Source organism: Coregonus clupeaformis, chromosome 17, assembly GCF_020615455.1.
Source record: "Coregonus clupeaformis isolate EN_2021a chromosome 17, ASM2061545v1, whole genome shotgun sequence".
In the NCBI taxonomy this organism is placed as follows: Eukaryota; Metazoa; Chordata; class Actinopteri; order Salmoniformes; family Salmonidae; genus Coregonus; species Coregonus clupeaformis.
In genome coordinates, this window is record NC_059208.1 from 8954960 (window position 1) to 8977561 (window position 22602).

Sequence of the window (22602 nt, forward strand, 5' to 3'; positions counted from 1 at the left end):
CCACGAGCCAGAACAACTTCAATGCGCAGTGGCATAGATTAAACAAGTGTCTGGAACTCGAGGTATGCGACACCATTTTTCAACGAGAAATTCCATCATTTGGTGTTTTGTTGAAGGTGGTGGAAAACTCTTTCTCAGGTGCTGCTCCAGAATCTCCCACGTGTTCTGAAAGAGAGTGACCCTGCTCTACATATGGTTAGTTCTCTAACATGTTCAATAAGGTTGAGATCTGATGACTGAGACGGTCATGGCATATGGTTTTCATGCTCGTCAACCATTCAGTGACCACTCGTGGCCCTGTGGATGGGGGCATTGTAGCCAAGATAATGGCCTGCCCAGCAATGTATACTTGACCCTAAGTAAGATGGGATGTTAATTGATTAAGTCAGGAACCGCGCCTGCTTTCAACATACTTTGTATCACATATTTACTCAACCGTTTCTATTATTTTGGCAGATACATGAATACGCAATAGCTCCTGGATAGAACTGTGCTACAGCGCCATCTTGTGAAGATTAATTATTACTGAACACTAGCCTAATAGGCTTTTAGAGGTTTAGCCAAAGCTACACTGCACACCATCTGAAATACCTATTTTTGTAAAGCTGACTGATACAATCTTGATGAAATACCTAGACATATAAGGGTCAACATAGTTAAGGCATGAGCCTAATTGTCTGAGTTGAAAACATTTTGAACAGTAATTGGTCCATAGCGGGTTAATTGTAGGCCTATGTATCCCCTGGCAGTAACGCCCACAGAAGAACAGCACACTCAAACCCATGACTGGATCCACTAGAGGTTGTGATGTGTGATTTAAGGACATCATAAAGCTGGAAAACACTGTTTTATTTTCACGAGAGCTTGCATTCACAGATTAAGAAAACATGAAAGAACTAATGACACCCAAGCAGTGGATATGACAAAACTGAAATATGCATTTAGTTGATCCATACTAAACCCTCTGTATTGAAAAGTGAGTCTAATGTCACAGGAAGGTTAGTAGATTAGCGAGTGTTGAGTAGACTGCCCAGTAGAGAGGTTACACTCAGGGCCAGGAGGGCGAGACTCCCCAGGCCACAGCAGGCAGAGTTGACAGGCATGTTGAGATAACCGTCCAGTCTGAGACAGGAGACAGACCCAGCCACACAACACTCCTTGTGGCATTGGTACGAGCTGAAGGGACCACACTTAGTACGCTGTCTGCAGTCTCTGGAGCATCCAGCACTCCACACCGCCACGTATGTATTCCAGGTGACCTGGCTTGAGGCTTTCTTGAGCTGTGGGATAGTGTATGGTGTATCAGTTGTATTTATCATCATCACTATCAATATCATCCTTGTGATCATCATCACCATCAGCAGTAGCATAATCATCATCATTAACAACAACACTTCATCCATGAACAGTTAAGATTCAGGTTAACTTACATGTTGATAACCAAGCCTATTGAATATTGACATTGCATGGTAAAGACGTTTGTTAGAAAGCCACAATAGGAATGGGTGTCTTCTTACCTCACAGAAGTCCATGCCCTCCTCACACAACTCCTCAATGGCCTTCATATGTTTGTAGCATGTTATTCCGATGCAGCTAAATATTTTACAAGACCTCATCTGTGAAGGAAAGCAAATTATAATTTATAATGTATGCTGAAAAGTTGACATTTTTGCAAAAATTGCCAGTATTTTGCATTTATTTGTAAGAAATGTCTAGTACCTTCTTCCCAGTCAAAGCAGCATTTACAGTCATGCCTCCCATTGTGGATATGGTGGATCTTGCAGTAGCTGTAGTGGTAGGCTCTGTGGTGATATTATAGTTCTCAGTTTGGGTTGTATTGGAGGCAATGGAGCCTTGGTCATCAATGTCCTTGCCCTCATCTTGAGTATGGTTTCCATTGGTCTGAGATGTTGGTATGACATCAATATAGTTCACTAACTCATTCTTGAAAGAAGGGATGAGGTTCATATCATCTGCTTCGGTGTTGCTTCTCTCCGTCTTGAGTGTAGAGGAGATGTTTGTGATGTAATCTTGAGCTTTGGTGTATTCTCCCCCAGTGTGGGATGTAGGGAAGAGTTCCTTGTTGCTGTCTGTATTGTAGTAGTCTCTTCCTGGTGCGACAGTGGTGGTGTGAATGGTTTGGCTGTTTTCAGTCTTTGACCTGGTTGTGTATATGGGATACAGTTTGCTGATGATTGTGGTGGGTTGGGTGGTTTGAGCAACGGTCATCTTGGGGTCATTTGTGGAAGTTGGATGTTGGTCTCCCACAGTATTCTTAATGGTTAGATTCAAAAGCACTAAATGATAATGAATTGATAATCAATGAGTTATAATCAAACTTCATTAAATATCTCAGCTATTAAAACATCAACATAAATCAGGGATAATCAGATAATAAATATCAGTGATGTTATAATCTTACCAAGAACAAATACAACAGATCTCCTTTGAGGACCGGAAAGACCAAGGACTCCTGCTTTCAAATGGTAAAATAAAAATGGAAATCAAGGTCAGTTCTGTCATTATGGAGCAAAAAACCAACTGATATTTACTGGACTACTGATATTGATTAGGTACGGTGATGACGATACCTCTGAAGTCCTGTTTTAAAAACATCCTTAGCTTACTTCCTCCAGCAGCAGACATGTGGAGAATTAACCTGCAAAAGTGTAGCATGAGTCCCAGTACAAACAGAGCGCATACAAACAGATCTGATACTCAGGCACGCAATGGTGTGTTAATTAATGGTTTCAGATTCTCAGTCATGTGATGGCGTGGGCATTGTTATGTTGGTGAGCGGAATATTCATAAACACGTTATAAATCCATCTAGTTAGTGTTGTCCCTGGGGTCCAAGAGTACTTGTAGAACACACTGTGGTCGTTTTATGATCCCCTCAGGATACACTTTGCCCAGACCAGGAGCCAGAACTGCCATCTCAACCCGTCACCTAAGGAAATGCTTATCTCCTCTCCTAATTACTTTTAATGGGTGCAGCCTGGAGACTGGTAATGTGGTCATGTGAATTAGTGCCCAATTAGAGTGGTAAACAATGAAATGCTATCATGCCCATATCCCTGTTTAATACATGTTTATATATGACCATTTATGATGACTGTTGGATGGTGAATATTATGGAGAAACACAGACCAAATCCAACATCAGATCCACTGTTCTTTTAGTAATATTCAGACATATTTCTTCCCTCAACTGTACTCTTATATTGGCAAACTGATCCTGTGTCAATTTGCATGTCATAGCTAGCAAGACATGCTACATGAAAGAACAATATTTAAATAATTAACAGCTCACTCAAATACAGTACTAGTGTCTTATTTGTTTAATGCCAAAAAGACTGCTGTGCTGAGAAAGCATCTTAAATGTTTTAATGAATGTATGAATTAGTAAATAAAGGTGAATTTTCCTTACCAGGCAAACAGAGGAATCAGTGAGCAAGTGTGAATATATCTATAGACTCCCCTCCTCTCTCTTCCTCTAGTACACTCCCTTTAAAAGGGACTTGTCCTCCACGTGACAATGGGAGAGTTCTTCCAAACAATTGGTCCTGTCAAAGCACCATTGGATGTACAAAAATATGTAATCACCCATAAGGGAATGGGCAGTGGTTCAGGTAATTCCTTAAGCAACTCGTTAAGACATTACAATTGCTTTCTACTAGAACAAATAACTCAGAAACAACATTGGTGACAAATAGTACTCATTTATTATTAGAATCAATGGCTGTTTCATTTCAAAATGGTTGTCAAAGGGAGGAATTAATAAAAACAACATTACAGCTTACAGTTAAAGATAACAGATGAAGTGTAAATGAAAAGGTAAAAGAAAACATTTTTTCACTGGGCATCACGTTGCGCTTCAGAAGGTTCCGGAAAGGTTTACATGTCATGTCTTGGTCGGTTTCCTCTCTACAGCAGACCCTGTCTCTTCAGGTCCTCATAGGTCTTCTTGTTGACCACGTTTCCACTGGAGTCCTCGTACTCCTCCTCTGTATCTGGTTGCCACCGCTCTGATGCCTTCTGTGACTTCAGCTTTGACCACACTGGGTTAAAAATACATTATTATTATCCAGAACTTGGACTGAATGACCAGTCATTTTTCATTCTTTATTTAACCAGAAAAGACCCTTACGGTCAGAAACCTTTTTGCGAGGGCAATCAGGATGTACAACTACACCGGAAAATATTTATTGGTCTGGTAACACTTTTTTCTCTAACATGATTCTATTCAACCCAAATAACAATACTCATTCTTTTCACACTTGTGTCATCTGCCTCAGCCTCTATAAGGGCTGTAACAGAACTACTTACGAGAGACAGCGTCCTCGATCTGGGTGACGTTGGCAAAGTGAGCCGTGTTGGGAATTCCCAGGCAGCGCATGCCATGGGCGTGACGCCACTCCTGAGGGGTGAAGACAACAGGCGACAAAATATTAGCTAGCAGTAATATTAACTAACCATGGCCAACATGCTCTTTATCATCTGAGAACAGAATTAGTCCAGTTCTAAAATGGAATCCTTTGCAGTTTAACTTATTATGCAAATATCAAAACAAAAGGAGGACATTGATATAACACTGTAATAACCGAATATATGACATTGTAATAATAATACGCAAATAATAATTATACGAATAATGTTGAACAGAAATCTGAACATACTGCAAAGTGCCTCTGGAAGGCCTTGGGTCCTCTGTACGTGTAGTTTCCACAGATCTCACAGTTATAGTTGATGTTCAGGCCATGGAGTTTATACAGCCAGTATGGAATGGGCTAGAACAATTTAAAACAAGGTTAGCGTGGTGGCATGCAACCGCTGTACAATAAACTCTGAATAAAAAACACTATTATTAATAACACATAATCATTTGTATTTCATTACTATTGCAGAGCTGTTCCACAGCTAGTACATAGGTCTGATGTCAAGGTCTGTCTCCATACCTTTCCATCCCAGCCGAGAGGCAGGTTCTTGGGGTTGTAGATGATCTCGTTGTCCTCATCTTCACTCTCACTCTCACTGAGCTGCTCCTCCTCTTCCTCCTCTCTCTCCTCTCCTGTCCGGGCCTGCTTCCTCTGCACGTTCTCATGGGTCAGCTGCCTCTGCTCCTACAGTGCCAAAGACAATCAGATGGAACTGTTAACAGGTGTTAGTGTGGTTATCGGGAGTAACACACACCCATTGCATGGCCGGAACAAACCATTATATAAAGACCCATTTCATAAGTCGTCCTCACAACTACAGACATTCATTACATTCGATTGTGAAAATATGTAAAAGGAGTCATCCTTGGCAGCTTTTACTTACCCCCAGGATTTCCACATACTCATAAATCTGAGACTCCAGGAAGGCGACTTCTTTGTTACGCTCTGTGTCTCTGCAGAGATTAGAATGGTCAATAACACGGCTATAACATGCTATCAGGTGAAGAAAAACATAAAACATGCAAATGTTTAACTGACAATCACATACTTCTTGGGTCCCTTGGACTTAGGGTTCTTGGCGAACAGGGAGGGATCCAGAGATTCCAAGGATTTGCCTTTGGTGCTAAACAGCCTCTGAGCTCTCTCCTCCAGGGTTCTGTGGGGTCACATACACATTTAGCCACATACACCCATTTAGCAACCTTACATCGGAGACACCCAGTCCGAAATTAGTAATCATTACACCGTCTATCTATACTCCTAGTCTACGGCTGGAATTTGATGTCATTACAATACAATGTTCCAGTTACAGTTATAATATTCTAATTACAACACTGTTATTACAGTATTCCAAGTTTAATGTATGTCCATAGACGACCTCCCAGCCACAGAAGAGCATGCTTATTGCTTACCCTCCACATTTCAGGCCCAGGGCCATAAGGGCAGACTTCAATCTATCCAGACCCAGGGAAGCCAACTCCTCCCAAGAGGAGAAAGCAGAAAGGTCTAAATGAGCTCCGGCGTGGGTCAGAGCACTGCTCGTCTCTTTCTAGAACAGCGGAAGAGAATAAAACATTTAAATCATTTAAACTCCCATATAGACCATCACTATAGTAGTCCTCTTCCCCATCTTGGACACTCACTGGCCAGCCAGGGAAGGTCCCCATCTCCCACTTCTTCTCAAACTCTCCCAGGATCTTGCCGTAGAGATCATTCTGGTCCAGCAGAGGTTTGACTCTCTCTGTGTAGTCCTGAAGGTACTCCAGGAGCATCTCTAAGTACCTGTAGAACACCGAACACAGGTGTCACACAACCTGATGGAAAAACATGCAGAGGAGAACTACCTCCAACCAAATTAATACAAGGTACTAGAATCCTATAGGAATATATGTAGTGCATTTACAGTACAATCACAAAGAAAATGTCTGTACAATAAAGCAAATTGTTAAATTTTTACATTACATTTTAGTCATTTAGCAGACGCTCTTATCCAGAGCAACTTACAGTTAGTGAGTGCATACATTTTCATACTGGCCCCCCATGGGAAATGAATCCACAACCCTGGCGTTGCAAGCGCCATGCTCTACCAACTGAGCTACAGGGGATCTAAATATGCTTACTTTTTGTATTCAGCATTCTTTCTATCCTTGGAGACGTCAAACAACTGGTCAAACGAGGAAAGGTAGCTGATGTACTCCAGTTTCTGAAACAGAGAGGGCAGAAAGTTAGGCTTTAGTATAGTTTTACATTAGACTAGGATGAAGAGTATTTAGAGTATGGAGAGTGGACACCTTACCTCTGCCCCTTTCAGGTTGATGAACTTCCGATAGCAGTCATGGAGATCCAGGTAGCGTCCGTACGCCTCCTCATCACTGAACTCCACCATGTCTGGGGAAAGATCACATAAATCATTACATTAACACCTACACTGACTATGACAATGATTCCACCACCATACTGTAGAAAGCTCACTCTGTGTTTCTTCAGTTGGGTTCTCTCTAGCCTTGACCAGCTCGTCAAACTCCACAGACATGGGCACACAGATCTGAAACAACAACGTACAGATTTAGCCACAGCAGCAGACATGCTAAACCCTGATGAAGGTTTGTTGACCTAAACTTTGGTTCAAGATTTGGTTTCAGACATTTATTGTGGAACATGCAATAACACAAATTATTACTTTTTTTCCTTCATGCATCTGGAACTGTAGAATTACATATAGAATCCCTAGACATATAGAATTATATAATAGTTATTTAAAGGGGCAATCTGCGATTGGTGTATCTATTTTTGGACTATTAAATTAATTACATAAACCCATTGATTCTTGAAGAATAACTTAAAAATGCCTCATGCACTTAGTTCAACTGTCATACCCCACCAGAAGCCAACATATACGCTTGTTTTACTCCATTGTTTATAAACAATGTAATTGTAAACAAACTAGTGAATAGCCTCAAAACACGTCGCAAACTATACTTTTGATATCATGGATGGTCAGTCCTAGCTCTGTCTATGAATTTGAGTGGTTACATTTCTCATGCCCCATCCCTCAGCTTTTTACCAAAAGTCCTGTGTAGCTCAGTTGGTAGAGCATGGCACTTGCAATGCCAGGGTTGTGGGTTTGATTCCCACGGGGGACCAGTATGAAAAAATGTATGCACTCACTAACTGTAAGTTGCTCTGGATAAGAGCGTCTGCTAAATGACTAAAATGTAAATGTAAAAGTGTCATTGTTTGAAATGCAGATTACCCCTTTAAAACGGATCTCTGTGTCTGGAACTACTTAGGGTTTTTGAGAACCTTCTCAATAGAGACGATATACACTGAGTGTATTAAACATTAAAAACGCCTTCCTAAAAATGAGTTGCATCCCCCCCTCCCTTTTGCCCTCAGAACAACCTCAATTCAACTGGGCATGGAGTCTACAAGGTGTCAAAAGCATTCCACAGGGATGCTGGCCCATGATGACTCCAATGCTTCCCACAGTTGTGTCAAGTTGGCTGGTGGACCATTCTTGCTTGATACACATGGTAAACTGTTGAGCATGAAAAACCCAGCAGCATTGCAGTTTTGACACAAACCAGTGCGCATTGCAACTACTACCATACCCCATTCAAAGGCACTTAAATATTTTGTCTTGCCCATTCACCCTGAGTGGCACACATACACAATCCATGTCACAATTGTCTCAATGCTTAAAATCCTTCTTTAACCTGTCTCCTCCCCTTTATCTACACTGACTGGAGTGGATTTAAAAAATGACATCAATAAGGGATCATAGCTTTCACCTGGTCAGTCTATGTCATGGAAACACCTGGTCAGTGTATGTCATGAGCCGGTGTTCTTAATGTTTTGTATACTCTGTGTACTTCTGACATGATATCTTCAGTTTACAGCTAGGACAGACAGCAAGGAGCTGATAAAAAAGTTGACCTCATTAGGATGCTTCCTGTGGAACTCCTTGATCTGTTTTAGTCTGTTGTAGAACTCTGCAAACTCATTTGGTCCTGAGATGGCGTTCAGTTCATCCTTCCTCATACTGTCGAAAGAGAAAGCAACAATATTACACCACTGATTTACTCCACATAACAAGGCTGATCATGCATGAGCACTTGAAACAAACACATTACATACGTTTGCATACACACAAACTTACCCATCTTTGTCTTCATATGCTTCCCTGACAGTTGAGCTCACGTCCATGTATCTCTGAAAGGATGACAAAGCTTGTTATCAAAAAATACTGTCACATCATGCATGTCCTAGACAAGTAGGCTATTAGCCACAAGACAAGTGAATATGAAAATACAGGTCCAACTTGTTAGTGTTGTGATGTTTCAATATCACATAGAATACTCACATCCAACATTGCTCTTGTTCGATGGTCTGAGTTTATTTGTTCGCGTAACTGTTTGAGAAGAAAAATCCATAAATATTAACTAGAATGCAAAGCCAGAAACTGGACCAAACACCATCCCATTGGGTTTTATTTACTAGTTAGCTAGCTGACGTTAGCTAACAAACTAGCCAAATAACTAATGCAGCTAACTGAATACAATAGTTGCCAGATAAATTGTAACTGGTTAATAACACATAAGTTACTATTCCCAGCAATAACGTTAGATGATCTGAATTTGTTTATAATGCTTTGAATCAATGAACGTCTTCATTAGCATTAAACAGCATTAGCATTGATGCAACACATACTGTGGTTTTCTTATGCATCATTTCCTTTGTTTTGGCATCCAACAGCCTTTCCTTCTCCTCATGGTAGCGACGTTGTTGTTCTAAAATCGTCTCCATTGTTATTTTCTGACCAACAAATTACAGAAATAAGGACTTGAACAATGAATGCCCTGAAACTTCGGCTACGTTTATTTTCAATGGCGCATGTTGCGACCGAGAGGAAGTAGTTCCATAGCAGGGTTGCCAGGTCAAAATAAAATGTTTAGCCCAATGACCACTCAAAACCCGCGAAAAAGGCCTGAAAACTAGCCCCCCAAAAAATTCACAGCAAGAGAGGAGTTGACATATCTATACAATAAACCCTTTTTCCATAACGTTATCGAGCCAATTAAGAAGGAATATCATAGTAACTTGTAACGACGTTAGAAGCAAAATTCGGGTTTCCTCAAAATAATAATTATTGCATGCTATGACATGACATAATAAAGGAATTTGAATATGTGACAAGAGAAAAGATAATTCACCTTTATTAAACTCGCCAGATCATTTTCCATCAATGGATGTCAATTTAACTCGCTTGACTGCTATGATTAAGCAATAAGGCACAAGTGGATATGGTGTATGGCCTATATCCCACGGCTAAGGGCTGTTCTTAATCACCACTCAATGCAGAGTGCCTGGATACAGCTGTTAGCCATGGTATATTGGCCATATACCCCAAACCCCTTATTGCTATTATAAACTGGTTACCAGTAGAACAGTAAAAAAGTAATGTTTTGTTATACCCGTGGTATATGGTCTGATTTACCACGGCTGTCAGCCAATCAGCATTCAGGGCTCGAACCAAGTTTATAATTGTAAATAAATCCCCTTTGCGCATGTGAATAACTATAGCTAAATCCAACAGGAGAGTTTGATTGATGAAAGTTGGACAGAGGATCTCGAAATCTCTGAGCAAGAAACACTTGGATGAACATTAAAAAAACGAATGTTAGGCTATTTTCTGGCAATTGTGCTGTTATTATGTGCCAGATGATAAGACTACAAACCGTTATAAATGGCCCATTTGCGAGACAGACTTGTCATTTCAATATGCATAGGCTACAGACAAAAATCTGGGTTTATGATTCTAATTAAATTTTGCCATAGTTTGCTTGGATAAAGGAAGTTAGACTGTAGCCCCTGCTAGGCCTACATCTCATTTCAGATAGTCTACAGTAGCCTAGACAAGATGTAGGCAAGATGTAAACTGAACAATTTAGCAGCTTGCTTAGTTCAAATTAACAGACTAATTTATTCAACATGAATAGCGAGACGATTTTGCAATAAGACGTGCTTGTTTCCCCAATAGCCTGCTGGAATAGGCTACTGAGAATGGGGTCATCATTTAAATAACTGAATTAAATATTAATAATATGTATATGAACTGAATATGCTTGTCAACAACAGCCAGTGTTTATTTTTTTGAATGTATTTTACCTGTAGCCTAATCTGACTACAGTTACCGTCAATCTAATGCGTTCATAATAACACAAGGCTACAACAACAATAAACTGAAGTTATAGACTATTTATTACATTGGTTTGCCAGCTCCAGGTAGGCTACACAAGTGACACACTGATTTGCAATGACTCCAGTAATATCGTAATTTCAACATATTTATTGTATCAAATGGTAGCCTACAATGACATATACATTAATAGGCTACTTGATGGCCAACAGAGGCAAATTTATAATTATCCACATTTGGCCTAATGTCAGTTTCATTGAGGACTTTTCCCCATAAAAATAATCACGCGATGGAGTTCCATAACTTCCATTTCAAATTTCCACTCAGTCAGCCCCGTAGACCCAAGAACTGAGCATGCATAAAGCACTTCGCTTGATACCGTTTCCTTTAAGCAGTCAACGTTAGAATGTAGTTTAAACCACCTCCGAGCAAATGTATGTAATGGTGCGCCCAAAGTCGTTTTCCAGTGCTTTGTCTCTATTATTTCTTGATGTGCATCAGTTCTAGCGTATTAACATGTTTTATGGAAACAGGTTTGGGAATAGGTGTCTCCATGACATTCTACATAGCCTACCAACAACTGGTACAAAATTGTCACAACGTGCGCGCGCGCTCCTCTCGCTCACGTGACTCAGCCAATAACTGTAGCGTTCTCTCAACACACACACATCTACCCCTCCCCACCACTCACTCACTCAGCAACGGCCTTTCTCACTGCCTGACAGTCAGGAGCAGGTCACAGTGAAATATATATATTTGCAACTTAAATAGCACAAAAAACCGCAATCCGTGACCAAAATGTTTTCACCCAAGACATCGTCTTCTTCTTCTTCTTCAGTGGGGTTTATCGGCGGTTGGCATCTAATATTATGGTGCATTACCGCCACCTACCGTACTGGAATGTGGGCCAGAGACAAGGAGAAACTAAATCCTACCTGCCAACCCCGTCTTTCTTAAAAAAGATAACAAAATATTTGAGACTATATCTAATGACGTTCTGCTCAATATACTCTTTAACTAATTTCCTGTATCCCCTTCTCCCTCATACTAAATCTCAACCTCTCTCTTTCCCTCTGATACTGCCCACACAGTAGCAATACATGCTCCACAGTCTATTTCTTGACAATAATCACACTTTCCTGATGGATGCTTTCCTATCACGTTTAATGTCTTATTCAACTGGCTGTGTCCCACCCTTAATCTTGTAGAAATAGCCTCCTCTCTTCTGTCCCTTCCTGCCGTCCTCCCCTCCCCGACTTCCTCTGTACCTGAAATAAATGCCTTCCCTTGTTATTTCTATTCCACTGCTCCTGCCATCTCTGCACCATCACTGTATATATCAGTCTTTTTGCCTCTGCCTTGCTCATTGACACTTCAACATCAGCATCCCCACTACTAAGTGCTTGTTTAGCCTGTTCATCTACTGCCTCGTTCCCCTCCACCCCACACGGGCTGGAACCCAGGGCCAGACGGATTACCAGGACGTGTACTCCGAGCATGTGCTGACCAACTGGCAAGTGTCTTCACTGACATTTTCAACATGTCCCTGACTGAGTCTGTAATACCAACATGTTTCAAGCTGACCACCATAGTCCCCGTGCCCAAGGACACTAAGATAACCTGCCTAAATGACTACCGACCCGTAGCACTGACGTCTGTAGCCATGAAGTGCTTTGAAAGGCTGGTCATGGCTCACATCAACACCATTATCCCAGAAACCCTAGACCCACTCCAATTTGCATACCGCCCCAACAGATCCACAGATGATGCAATCTCTATTGCACTCCACACTGCCCTTTCCCACCTGGACAAGAGGAACACCTACGTGAGAATGCTATCCATTGACTACAGCTCAGCATTCAACACCATAGTGCCCTCAAAGCTCATCACTAAGATAAGGATCCTGGGACTAAACACCTCCCTCTGCAACTGGATCCTGGACTTCCTGACGGGCCGCCCCCAGGTGGTAAGGGTAGGTAACAACACATCTGCCACACTGATCCTCAACACGGGGGCCCCTCAGTGGTGCGTGCTCAGTCCCCTCCTGTACTCCCTGTTCACCCATGACTGCATGGCCAGGCACGACTCCAACACCATCATTAAGTTTGCCGACAACACAACAGTGGTAGGCCTGATCACCGACAATGATGAGACAGCCTATAGGGAGGAGGTCAGAGACCTGGCCGTGTGCTGCCAGGATAACAACCTCTCCCTCAACGTGACCAAGAAAAAGGAGATGATTGTGGACTACAGGAAAAAAAAGAGGACTGAGCATGCCCCCATTCTCATCGACGGGGCTGTAGTGGTAAGTAAATCTTATCTGAATACCCATCTGCTTAATCCTGCCATGGGTTTGTAGCAACTCATAAAGCAGGTCTTGTCTGCTACGTGAGCTAAAGGACTGGAGACTCATTAACACTGCACATTAGTCAGAGCAAATAACTATTCTGTCTGGCTTAACTTCCTCCACCCACTGCAAGGCCAACAGTATGGCCATCAGCGCCGCCGTATATACAGCCAGATGATCTGTAATACGTTTCCTGACTTCCACCCCACACTCCTGCACTACAAATGCTGACCCAGTACGTCCTGTCCTTGGATCTTTTGAACCATCTGTGTAAATGGCCACAAAATCCTGATACACAGTTTCCAGATGTCTCTTAAAGAAATCAGCTGAACCAACCCCCTCCCTATCTTTCTGTAGTCTCTCCAACACTTCTAGATCAACTACTGGAGGCGGGAGTAGCCATGGGGGATTTACAGGAATAACTACCGTTGGACTAAACTCCCTTCCATACAGTCCCATCTCCTTCGTCTGGGTATTACCCACCCACCCAAAGCTTGTGTTCGGTCTTCGCTCATGTTCCCAGCATGCCTGTAAAATCCCTTTCGCAGGATGAGACACCCCATGTCCTTGTAGGTTGACCCAATAATTCATTGACAGCTGCTGTCTCCTAATCTGCAACGGCATATCCCCCATCTCCACCTGTAATGCAGCCACTTGGGACGTCCGAAACGCCCCACTACATATTCTGAGTCCTTGCCCCTGTATGACATCTAGCCATTCCAGTGAGGTCTGGGCTGCCGAACCATATGCTATATTTCCATAGTCTATTACAGATCGGATCAATGCAACATACATGGTCTTCAATGAGGAACGCCCAGCCCCCCACTCCTTCCCCGTCAGACAGCGCATCACATTTAGCACCTTCTTACACTTTCCCACCACTCTCTCAATGTGTTCTGCTCAGGTCAGTCTAGTATCAAAGTATACCCCAAGGAACCTGAAGGCCCCCACCCTCTCCAAGTTTCTCCCATAAACCTCAAGCATACCTCATCCTACCTTCCTCCTGGTAAAGAACACTGTTTGAGTTTTCTCTACAGAGAACCTGAATCCCCACATTAATGCCCACCGCTCTACCTCATAAATTGCTTCCTGTACCTTCCTGACTATGTATGGCACATTTCTTCCCCTCTTCCATAAGGCACCATCATCTGCAAATAACGACCTCCCTATATCCGGCTGTACCTGAGAGTAAACATCATTGATCATGATTGAGAACAACAGAGGACTAATCACGCTCCCCTGCGGTGTACCATTATCCACCAAGTAGCTGCCTGATAAAGACTTCCCCACCATCACTTGGATAGACCTTCCAAACAGGAAGTCCTTTATCCAGTTGTGCATTCTTCCTCCTACCTCCATAATATCAAGCTTGATTAACAACCCCTCCTTCCACATCATATCATACGCCTTCTCCACATCAAAAAAGACAGCTACAACAGTTTCCTTGTTCACCTGAGCCTTCCTGACCTCTGCTTCTAAGCAGAGCACTGGATCCATAGTTCCCCTACCCTTCCTGAATCCACTCTGATATGGTGTTACTAGCCCTCTGCTCTCCAGGAAGTAAGTTAGCCTCTCCGTAATCATACGTTCCATAATCTTACATACATGTGATGTTAAAGCTATTGGCCGATAGCTTGTTGGCTTCGTTGGATCCTTCCCGGGCTTCCGGATTGGTACCACTACTGCCTCCTTCCATCTGCCTGGTAGTTTCCCCTCCTCCCATACTCTGTTGTACAACACAAATACCTTATCCAGTGCCTCATCACTAAGATGGGCCAACATAACATAGCACACCTCATCTTTCCCAGGTGAAGTTAACCCACCCTTACCTATTGTTCTTTTCACCTATGCCCTGGTAAATGGTGCACTCAACGCATCATTTACATCCTCCCACCTTTCCAGCACTCCAGGATGCTCCTCTCTCGTGTTCTCTCTCCCCCTCTGCCCCTGTTCTGACAGATTTGCGGAGCTATGCACTTGGACAAATACTTTGGCTATCATCTCTGCTTTCTCCTCATCTGTTACTGCCACATCCTCCCCACTCGTCAACACTGGATAATCCCACTCCCTTCTGATCCCACTCATCCTCTTAATCATCCCCCACACTTCTCCCACAGGTGTCGCCATTCCAATGGTGTCACAGAACCGATGCCAACATGACCTCTTTGCCTGACGGATAGTTCTCCTCACCATGGCCTGGGCCTGCTTAAACTGATACAGATGTTGGAAGTTATGCGTCCTTTTCAGTACTCTAAATGCCCTGTTCCTAATCCTCACCATTGCCCCACATTCCTCCGTCCACCATGGGACTGCTTTCCTCCTCCTCCTCCCTGAACTTTTAGGTATAGCCTCAGTAGCTTCCCCCACTAACGCTGTTCTCACCCAGATATTCATACTATCTACATCCCCTCTCATATCCACCCGAGCCATCACCTGCTCACTCAGCTACTGAAACTGATCCCACTTTGCCCATCCAAACACCCACCTGCCTACTCCATCCACTGACACCTCCTCCTCCCTCCGGCCTACTGTACATACTATGGGGTAATGATCACTCCCTACTGTCGACTCCTCCCATACCTCCCACTCACGGGCAGGTAGCTTAGTGGTTAAGAGCGTTGTGCCAGTAACCGAAAGGTTGCTGGTTCAAATCTCTGAGCAGACTAGGTGAAAAATCTGTCGATGTGCCCTTGGGCAAGGCACTTAACCCTAATTGCTCCTATAAGTTGCTCTGGATAAGAGCGTCTGCTAAATGACGTAAATGTAATATTCCTGCCATCGCACTAAATACCAGAGTGAGGTCCAAGGCAGACTCTTTCTCTGTGGCTACATCAATCCTGGTCCCTCTGCCATCATTCAGGCATACCAGATCTTTATTGTCTATCAAATTTTCCATCACTTGGCCATTTCCATCCATCCGTCCCCCCCAAAGCGTGTTGTGGGCATTAAAATCCCCACACCACATTACCTTCCTCCTTTCCTGGCCCTCCACCCTCTCCAGCACTTCCATTTCCAATATCTGACACAGATTATAGTAATTCACTACCACTAGCACCCCTCCTCTCAGCCACACATCCACCACCACTCCTGTTCAATACCTTTGCCTATTATCTTGTAGGGAATTCCTTGCTTAATGAAGGTGGCACCCACAACATTGTTTTCAAAGTAGCACAATAGCAGGAAAACAGCGAACATGGCAACACTGTTCCACAGTTTATTCACCACGTGAGGAGAATCGTTCCCATAATTTAGGTTCCACCACGGTCAGTGAGTTTTTGAGTGTGGAAAACAGATAATCCGATTTTTTCCCTGTTTTTTGTTGAGGGATATAATCATTCTACACTGAACAAAAATATAAACACAACATGCAACAATTTCAAAGATTTTACTGAGTTATAGTTCATTTAAGGAATAAATAAATTAGGGCCTAATCTATGGATTTCACATGACTGGGCAGAGGCGGGAGCCAGGCACAGCCAACCAGAATGAGTTTTTCCCCACAAAAGGGCTTTATTACAGACAGAAATACTCCTCAGCACCCCCTTAGACGTTCCCACAGGTGAAGAAGACGGATGTGGAGGTCCTGGGCTGGCGTGGTTACACGTGGTCTACGGTTGCGAGGACGGTTGCGAGGACGGTTGGACGTACTGCCAAATTCTCTAAAACGACGTTGGAGGCGACTTATGGTAGAGAAATGAACATTCAATTCTCTGGCAATAGCTCTGGTGGACATTCCTTTTTTTGTATTTCTTTTTTTACTTTAATACCCTTTTTCGTGATAACCAATTGGTAGTTACAGTCTTGTCCCATCGCTGCAACTCCCGTACAGACTCGGGAGAGGCGAAGGTCGAGAGCCATGCGTCCTCCGAAACACGACCCTGCCAAGCCACACTGCTCACTTAACCCGGAAGCCAGCCGCACCAATGTGTCGGAGGAAAAACCACACAGCTGGCGACCGACATCAGCTTGCAGGCGCTCGGCCCGCCGCATGGAGTCGCTAGAGCGCGATGGGACAAGGACATCCCGGCCAGCCAAACCCTCCACTAACCCGGACGACATTGGGCCAATTGTGTGCCGCCTCATGGGTTTCCCGGTCACGGCCAGCTGTGACACAGCCTGGGATCGAACCCGGGTCTGTAGTGACGCCTCAAGCACTGTGATGCAGTGCCTTATACCGCTGCACCACTCGGGAGGCCTTGGTGGACATTCCTGCAGTCAGCATGCCAATTGCACGCTCACTCAAAACTTGAGACATCTGTGGCATTGTGTTGTGTGACAAAACTGCAGACTTTAGAGTGGCCTTTTATTGTCCCCAGCACAAGGTGCACCTGTGTAATAATCATGCTGTTTAATCAGCTTCTTGATATGCCACACCTGTCAGGTGGATGGATTATCTTGGCAAAGGATAAATGCTCACTAACATGGATGTAAACAAATTTGTGCACAACATTTGAGAGCAATACGCTTTTTGTGCCTATGAAAAATGTCAGGGATATTTTATTTCAGCTCATGAAACATGGGAACAACACTTTACATGTTGCGTTTATATTTTTGTTCAGTATACATTGGTAACCTAGCCAAGTTTGGACCCACCAAGACTCTTCCTAGAGCTGGCCGCCCGGCCAAACTGAGCAATCAGGGGAGAAGGGCCTTGGTCAGGGAGGTGACCAAGAAACCGATGGTCACTCTGACAGAGCTCCAGAGTTCCTCTGTGGAGATGGGAGAACCTTCCAGAAGGACAACCAACTCTGCAGCACTCCACCAATCAGGCCTTTATGGTAGAGTGGCCAGACGAAAGCCACTCCTCAGTAAAAGGCACATGAGTGCCCGCTTGGAGTTTGCCAAAAGAACTCAGACCATGAGAAACAAGATTCTCTGGTCAGGTGAAACCAATATTGAACTCTTTGGCCTGAACGCCAAGCATCACATCTGGAGGAAACCTGGCACCATCCCTACGGTGAAGCATGGTGGTGGTAGCATCATGCTATGGGGATGTTTTTCAGCGGCAGGGACTGGGAGACTAGCCAGGATCGAGGGAAAAATGAACGGAGTAAAGTACAGAGAGATCCTTGATGAAAACCTGCTCCAGAGTGCTCAGGACCTCAGACTGGGGCGAAGGTTCACCTTCCAACAGGACAGCGACCCTAAGCACACAGCCAAGACAACGCAGGAGTGGCTTCGGAACAAGTCTCTGAATGTCCTTGAGTGGCTCAGCCAGAGCCAGGACTTGAACCCGATCCAACATCTCTGGAGAGACTTGAAAATAGCTGTGCTGCGATGCTCCCCATCCAAGCTGACAGAGCTTGAAAGGATCTGCAGAGAAAAATGGGAGAAAGTCCCCAAATACAGGTTTGCCAAGCTTGTAGCGTCATACCCAAGAAGAATCGAGGCTGTAATCTCTGCCAAAGGTGCTTCAACAAAATAAAGGGGCTGAATACTTACAGTGCATTCGGAAAGTATTCAGACCCCTTCACTTTTTCCACATTTTGTTACGTTACGGCCTTACTCTAAAATTGATTAAATAATTTCCCCTCATCAATCTACACACAATACTCCATAATGACAAAGCAGAAACAGGTATTTACAAAGTTTTGCAAAAATAAAATACAGAAAATACTGGAATATCACATTTACATAAGTATTCAGACCCTTTACTCAGTACTGATGTTCTAAAAGAGCTGCAAAATCTGGACCCCTACAAATCATCTGGGCTAGACAATCTGGACCCTTTCTTTCTAAAACTAGCCGCCGAAATTGTCGCAACCCCTATTACTAGCCTGTTCAACCTCTCTTTCGTAACGTCTGAGATCCCCAGAGATTGGAAAGCTGCCGCGGTCATCCCCCTCTTCAAAGGGGGTGACACTCTAGATCCAAACTGTTACAGACCCATATCCATCCTGCCCTGCCTTTCAAAAGTTTTTGAAAGCCAAGTCAACAAACAGATCACCGACCATTTCGAATCCCACCGTACCTTCTCCACTATGCAATCCGGTTTCCGAGCTGGTCATGGGTGCACTTCAGCCACGCTCAAGGTCCTAAACGATATTATAACCGCGATCGATAATAGACAGTACTGTGCAGCCGTTTTCATTGACCTGGCCAAGGCTTTCGACTCTGTCAACCACCGCATTCTTATTGGCAGACTAAATAGCCTTGGTTTCTCAAATGACTGCCTCGCCTGGTTCACCAACTACTTCTCAGATAGAGTTCAATGTGTCAAATCGGAGGGCCTGTTGTCTGGACCTATGGCAGTCTCTATGGGGGTGCCACAGGGTTCAATTCTTGGGCCGACTCTTTTCTCTGTGTATATCAATGACGTCGCTCTTGCTGCTGGTGACTCTCAGATCCACCTCTACGCAGACGACACCATTTTGTATACATCTGGCCCTTCATTGGACACTGTGTTAACAAACCTCCAAACGAGCTTCAATTCCATACAACACTCCTTCAGTAGCCTCCAACTGCTCTTAAACACCAGTAAAACTAAATGCATGCTCTTCAACCGAACGCTGCTTGCACCCGCCCACCCGACTAGAATCACTACTCTCGACGGGTCTGACCTAGAGTATGTGGACAACTACAAATACCTAGGTGTCTGGTTAGACTGTAAACTCTCCTTCCAGACTCACATTAAGAATCTCCAATCCAAAGTTAAATCTAGAATCGGTTTCCTATTTCGCAACAAAGCCTCCTTCACTCATGCTGCCAAACATGCCCTCGTAAAACTGACTATCCTACCGATCCTTGACTTCGGGCGATGTCATTTACAAAATAGCCTCCAACACTCTACTCAGCAAATTGGATGTAGTCTATCACAGTGCCATCCGTTTTGTCTCCAAAGCCCCATATAATACCCACCACTGTGACCTGTACGCTCTTGTTGGCTGGTCCTCACTACATATTCGTCGCCAAACCCACTGGCTCCAGGCCATCTATAAATCACTGCTAGGCAAATCCCCGCCTTATCTTAGCTCATTGGTCACCATAGCAACACCCACCCGTAGTCTGCGCTCCAGCGGGTATATCTCACTGGTCATCCCCAAAGCCAACACCTCTTTTGGCCGCAATTCCTTCCAGTTCTCTGCTGCCAATGACTGGAACAAATTGCAAAAATCTCTGAAGCTGGAGACACTTATCTCCCTCACTAACTTTAAGCATCAGTTGTCAGAGCACCTTACCGATCACTGCACCTGTACACAGCCCATCTGAAATTAGCCCGCCCAACTACCTCATCCCTATATTGTTATCTATTTTGCTCATTTGTACCCCAGTATCTCTATTTGCACATCATCTCTTGCACATCTATCATTCCAGTGTTAATACTAATTGTAATTATTTTGCACTATAGCCTATTTTATTGCCTACCTCCATAACTTGCTAAATTTGCACACTGTATATTATATGTATTTCTGTTGTATTTTTGACTTTGTTTTGTTTTACCCCATATGTAACTCTGTGTTTGTTTTTATCGCACTGCTATGCTTTATCTTGGCCAGGTCGCAGTTGTAAATGAGAACTTGTTCTCAACTGGTTTACCTGGTTAAATAAAGGTGAAATAAAAAAACTAAAAAAAACTTTGTTGAAGCACCTTTGGCAGCGATTACAGCCTCGAGTCTTCTTGGGTATGACGCTACAAGCTTGGCACACCTGTATTTGGGGAGTTTCTTCCATTCTTCTCTGCAGATCCTCTCAATCTCTGTCAGGTTGGATGGGAGCATCGCTGCTCAGCTATTTTCAGGTCTCTCCAGAGATGTTCGATCAGGTTCAAGTCCGGCCTCTGGCTGTGCCACTCAAGGACATTCAGAGACTTGTTCCGAAGCCACTCCTGCGTTGTCTTGGCTGTGTGCTTAGGGTCGCTGTCCTGTTGGAAGGTGAACCTTTGCCCCAGTCGGAGGTCCTGAGCACTCTGGAGCAGGTTTTCATCAAGGACGAGCGCTCCGTTCATGTTTCCCTCGGTCCTGACTAGTCTCCCAGTCCCTGCCGCTGAAAAACATCCCCACAGCATGATGCTGCCACCACCATGCTTCACCGTAGGGATGGTGCCAGGTTTCCTCCAGACGTGACGCTTGGCATTCAGGCCAAAGAGTTCAATCTTGGTTTCATCAGACCAGAGAATCTTGTTTTTCATGGTCTGAGAGTTATTTAGGTGCCTTTTGACAAACTCCAAGCGGGATGTCATGTGCTTTTTACTGAGGAGTGGCTTCCGTCTGGCCACTCTACCATAAAGGTCTGATTGGTGGAATGCTGCAGAGATGTTTGTCCTTCTGGAAGGTTCTCCCATCTCCACAGAGGAACTCTGGATCTCTGTCAGAGTGACCATCGGGTTCTTGGTCACCTCCCTGACCAAAGACCTTCTCCCCCGATTGCTCAGTTTGGCCGGGCGGCCAGCTCTAGGAAGAGTCTTGGTGGTTCCAAACTTCTTCCATTTAAGAGTGATGGAGGCCACTGGGTTCTTGGGAACCTTCAATGCTGCAGAAATGTTTTGGTACCCTTCCCCAGATCTGTGCCTCGACACAATCCTGTCTCTGAGCTCTATGGACAATTCCTTCAACTTCATGGCTTGGTTTTTGCTCTGACATGCACTGTCAAATGTGGGACCTTATATAAACAGGTGTGTGCCTTTCCAAATCATGTCCAATCAATTGAATTTACCACAGGTGGACTCCAATCAAGTTGTAGAAAAATCTCAAGGATGATCAATGGAAACAGGATGCACCTGAGCTCAATTTCGAGTCTCATAGCAAAGGGTCTGAATACTTATGTAAATAAGGTATTTCTGTTTGTATTTTTAATAAACTTGCTAAACTTTCTAAAAACCTGTTTTTATGGGGTATTGTGTGTAGATTGATGAGGAAAATGTTTTATTTTAGCCATTTTAGAATAAGGCTGTAACGTAACAAAATGTGGAAAAAGAGAAGAGGTCTGAATACTTTCCGAATGCACTGTAGGCCTATTGACAATTCATAAGAATTAGTTTGAAAGAAAAACAATTCTGTTTTGAAACCACATATGCTATCTTCCCTAGCTCATCTGATTAGAAGATTATAGAGTTTTCTGTTAACTTTTCTTGAACTTTGCAAATAAAGAAAAAGTATAAGGAAAAATGCTCTAATATAGCAAAAGGACATTAGCCTATTCATGATATTGTTCGGTTGGTTAACCGTTAACCCTCTACTGCCAATGCTTGGTACCCGATTTGAACAGCCCAACACACACACACTTGGTTGCGCGCACTCGTGTACCCACTGTGCAAAAAAAAGGAGAGCGCGCGCTCAGAGGCGGTCGGGTTGTCTCATTCTCTCGCAGCCAGTCTGAGCGGATAACGAAAGCGAACAGAGAACCATATCGAATAGAACGGCCGAGCAACACACGGGATATAGCCTACTCCAGGGGTTGATAGAAGATTGTTTGCATCGACCGTCCGTGTGTCAACTATTTGGAAGGTAATCTCTTTCAGAAACATTGTAACAACTGCACATTGAAAGTAATGTTTAAAGAGCCGATGGCCCGGGAGAAGAACGATATCCTCATGGGGTTGTGGGGTGTTCGGTGTCTTTTGTGCCGAGACGGCTCTTCTTGATGTGGGCACTAGAAAGCTTCATAGCTAAGATTTCTCTCA

The 22602-nt window shown here is 43.7% G+C and overlaps 2 protein-coding genes across 2 annotated transcripts in view; one reads left to right on the forward strand and one right to left on the reverse strand.

Annotated features, from left to right (window-relative positions):
* Positions 1–3704: 3704 nt before the first annotated feature.
* Positions 3705–9372, reverse strand: LOC121586551 (splicing factor 3A subunit 3). The gene is made up of 15 exons (XM_041903315.2): positions 9148–9372; positions 8801–8848; positions 8597–8649; positions 8374–8479; positions 6910–6982; positions 6734–6825; positions 6558–6640; positions 6081–6219; positions 5850–5986; positions 5486–5593; positions 5321–5390; positions 4957–5121; positions 4678–4788; positions 4328–4418; positions 3705–4059 (listed from the first exon to the last, which is right to left on the reverse strand). Exons 1-15 carry the CDS (start codon positions 9241–9243, stop codon positions 3926–3928), a joined length of 1506 nt encoding a protein of 501 aa, XP_041759249.1. The 5' UTR covers positions 9244–9372; the 3' UTR covers positions 3705–3925.
* A 12891-nt stretch (positions 9373–22263) lies between these two features.
* The window catches only part of LOC121586552 (ubiquitin-conjugating enzyme E2 E2), a 42541-nt gene continuing 42202 nt past the window's right edge, over positions 22264–22602 (forward strand). The window contains exon 1 of the mRNA XM_041903316.1: positions 22264–22426. The gene's annotated coding sequence lies outside the window, so the exon portion shown is untranslated. The remainder of the gene's footprint in view (positions 22427–22602) is intronic.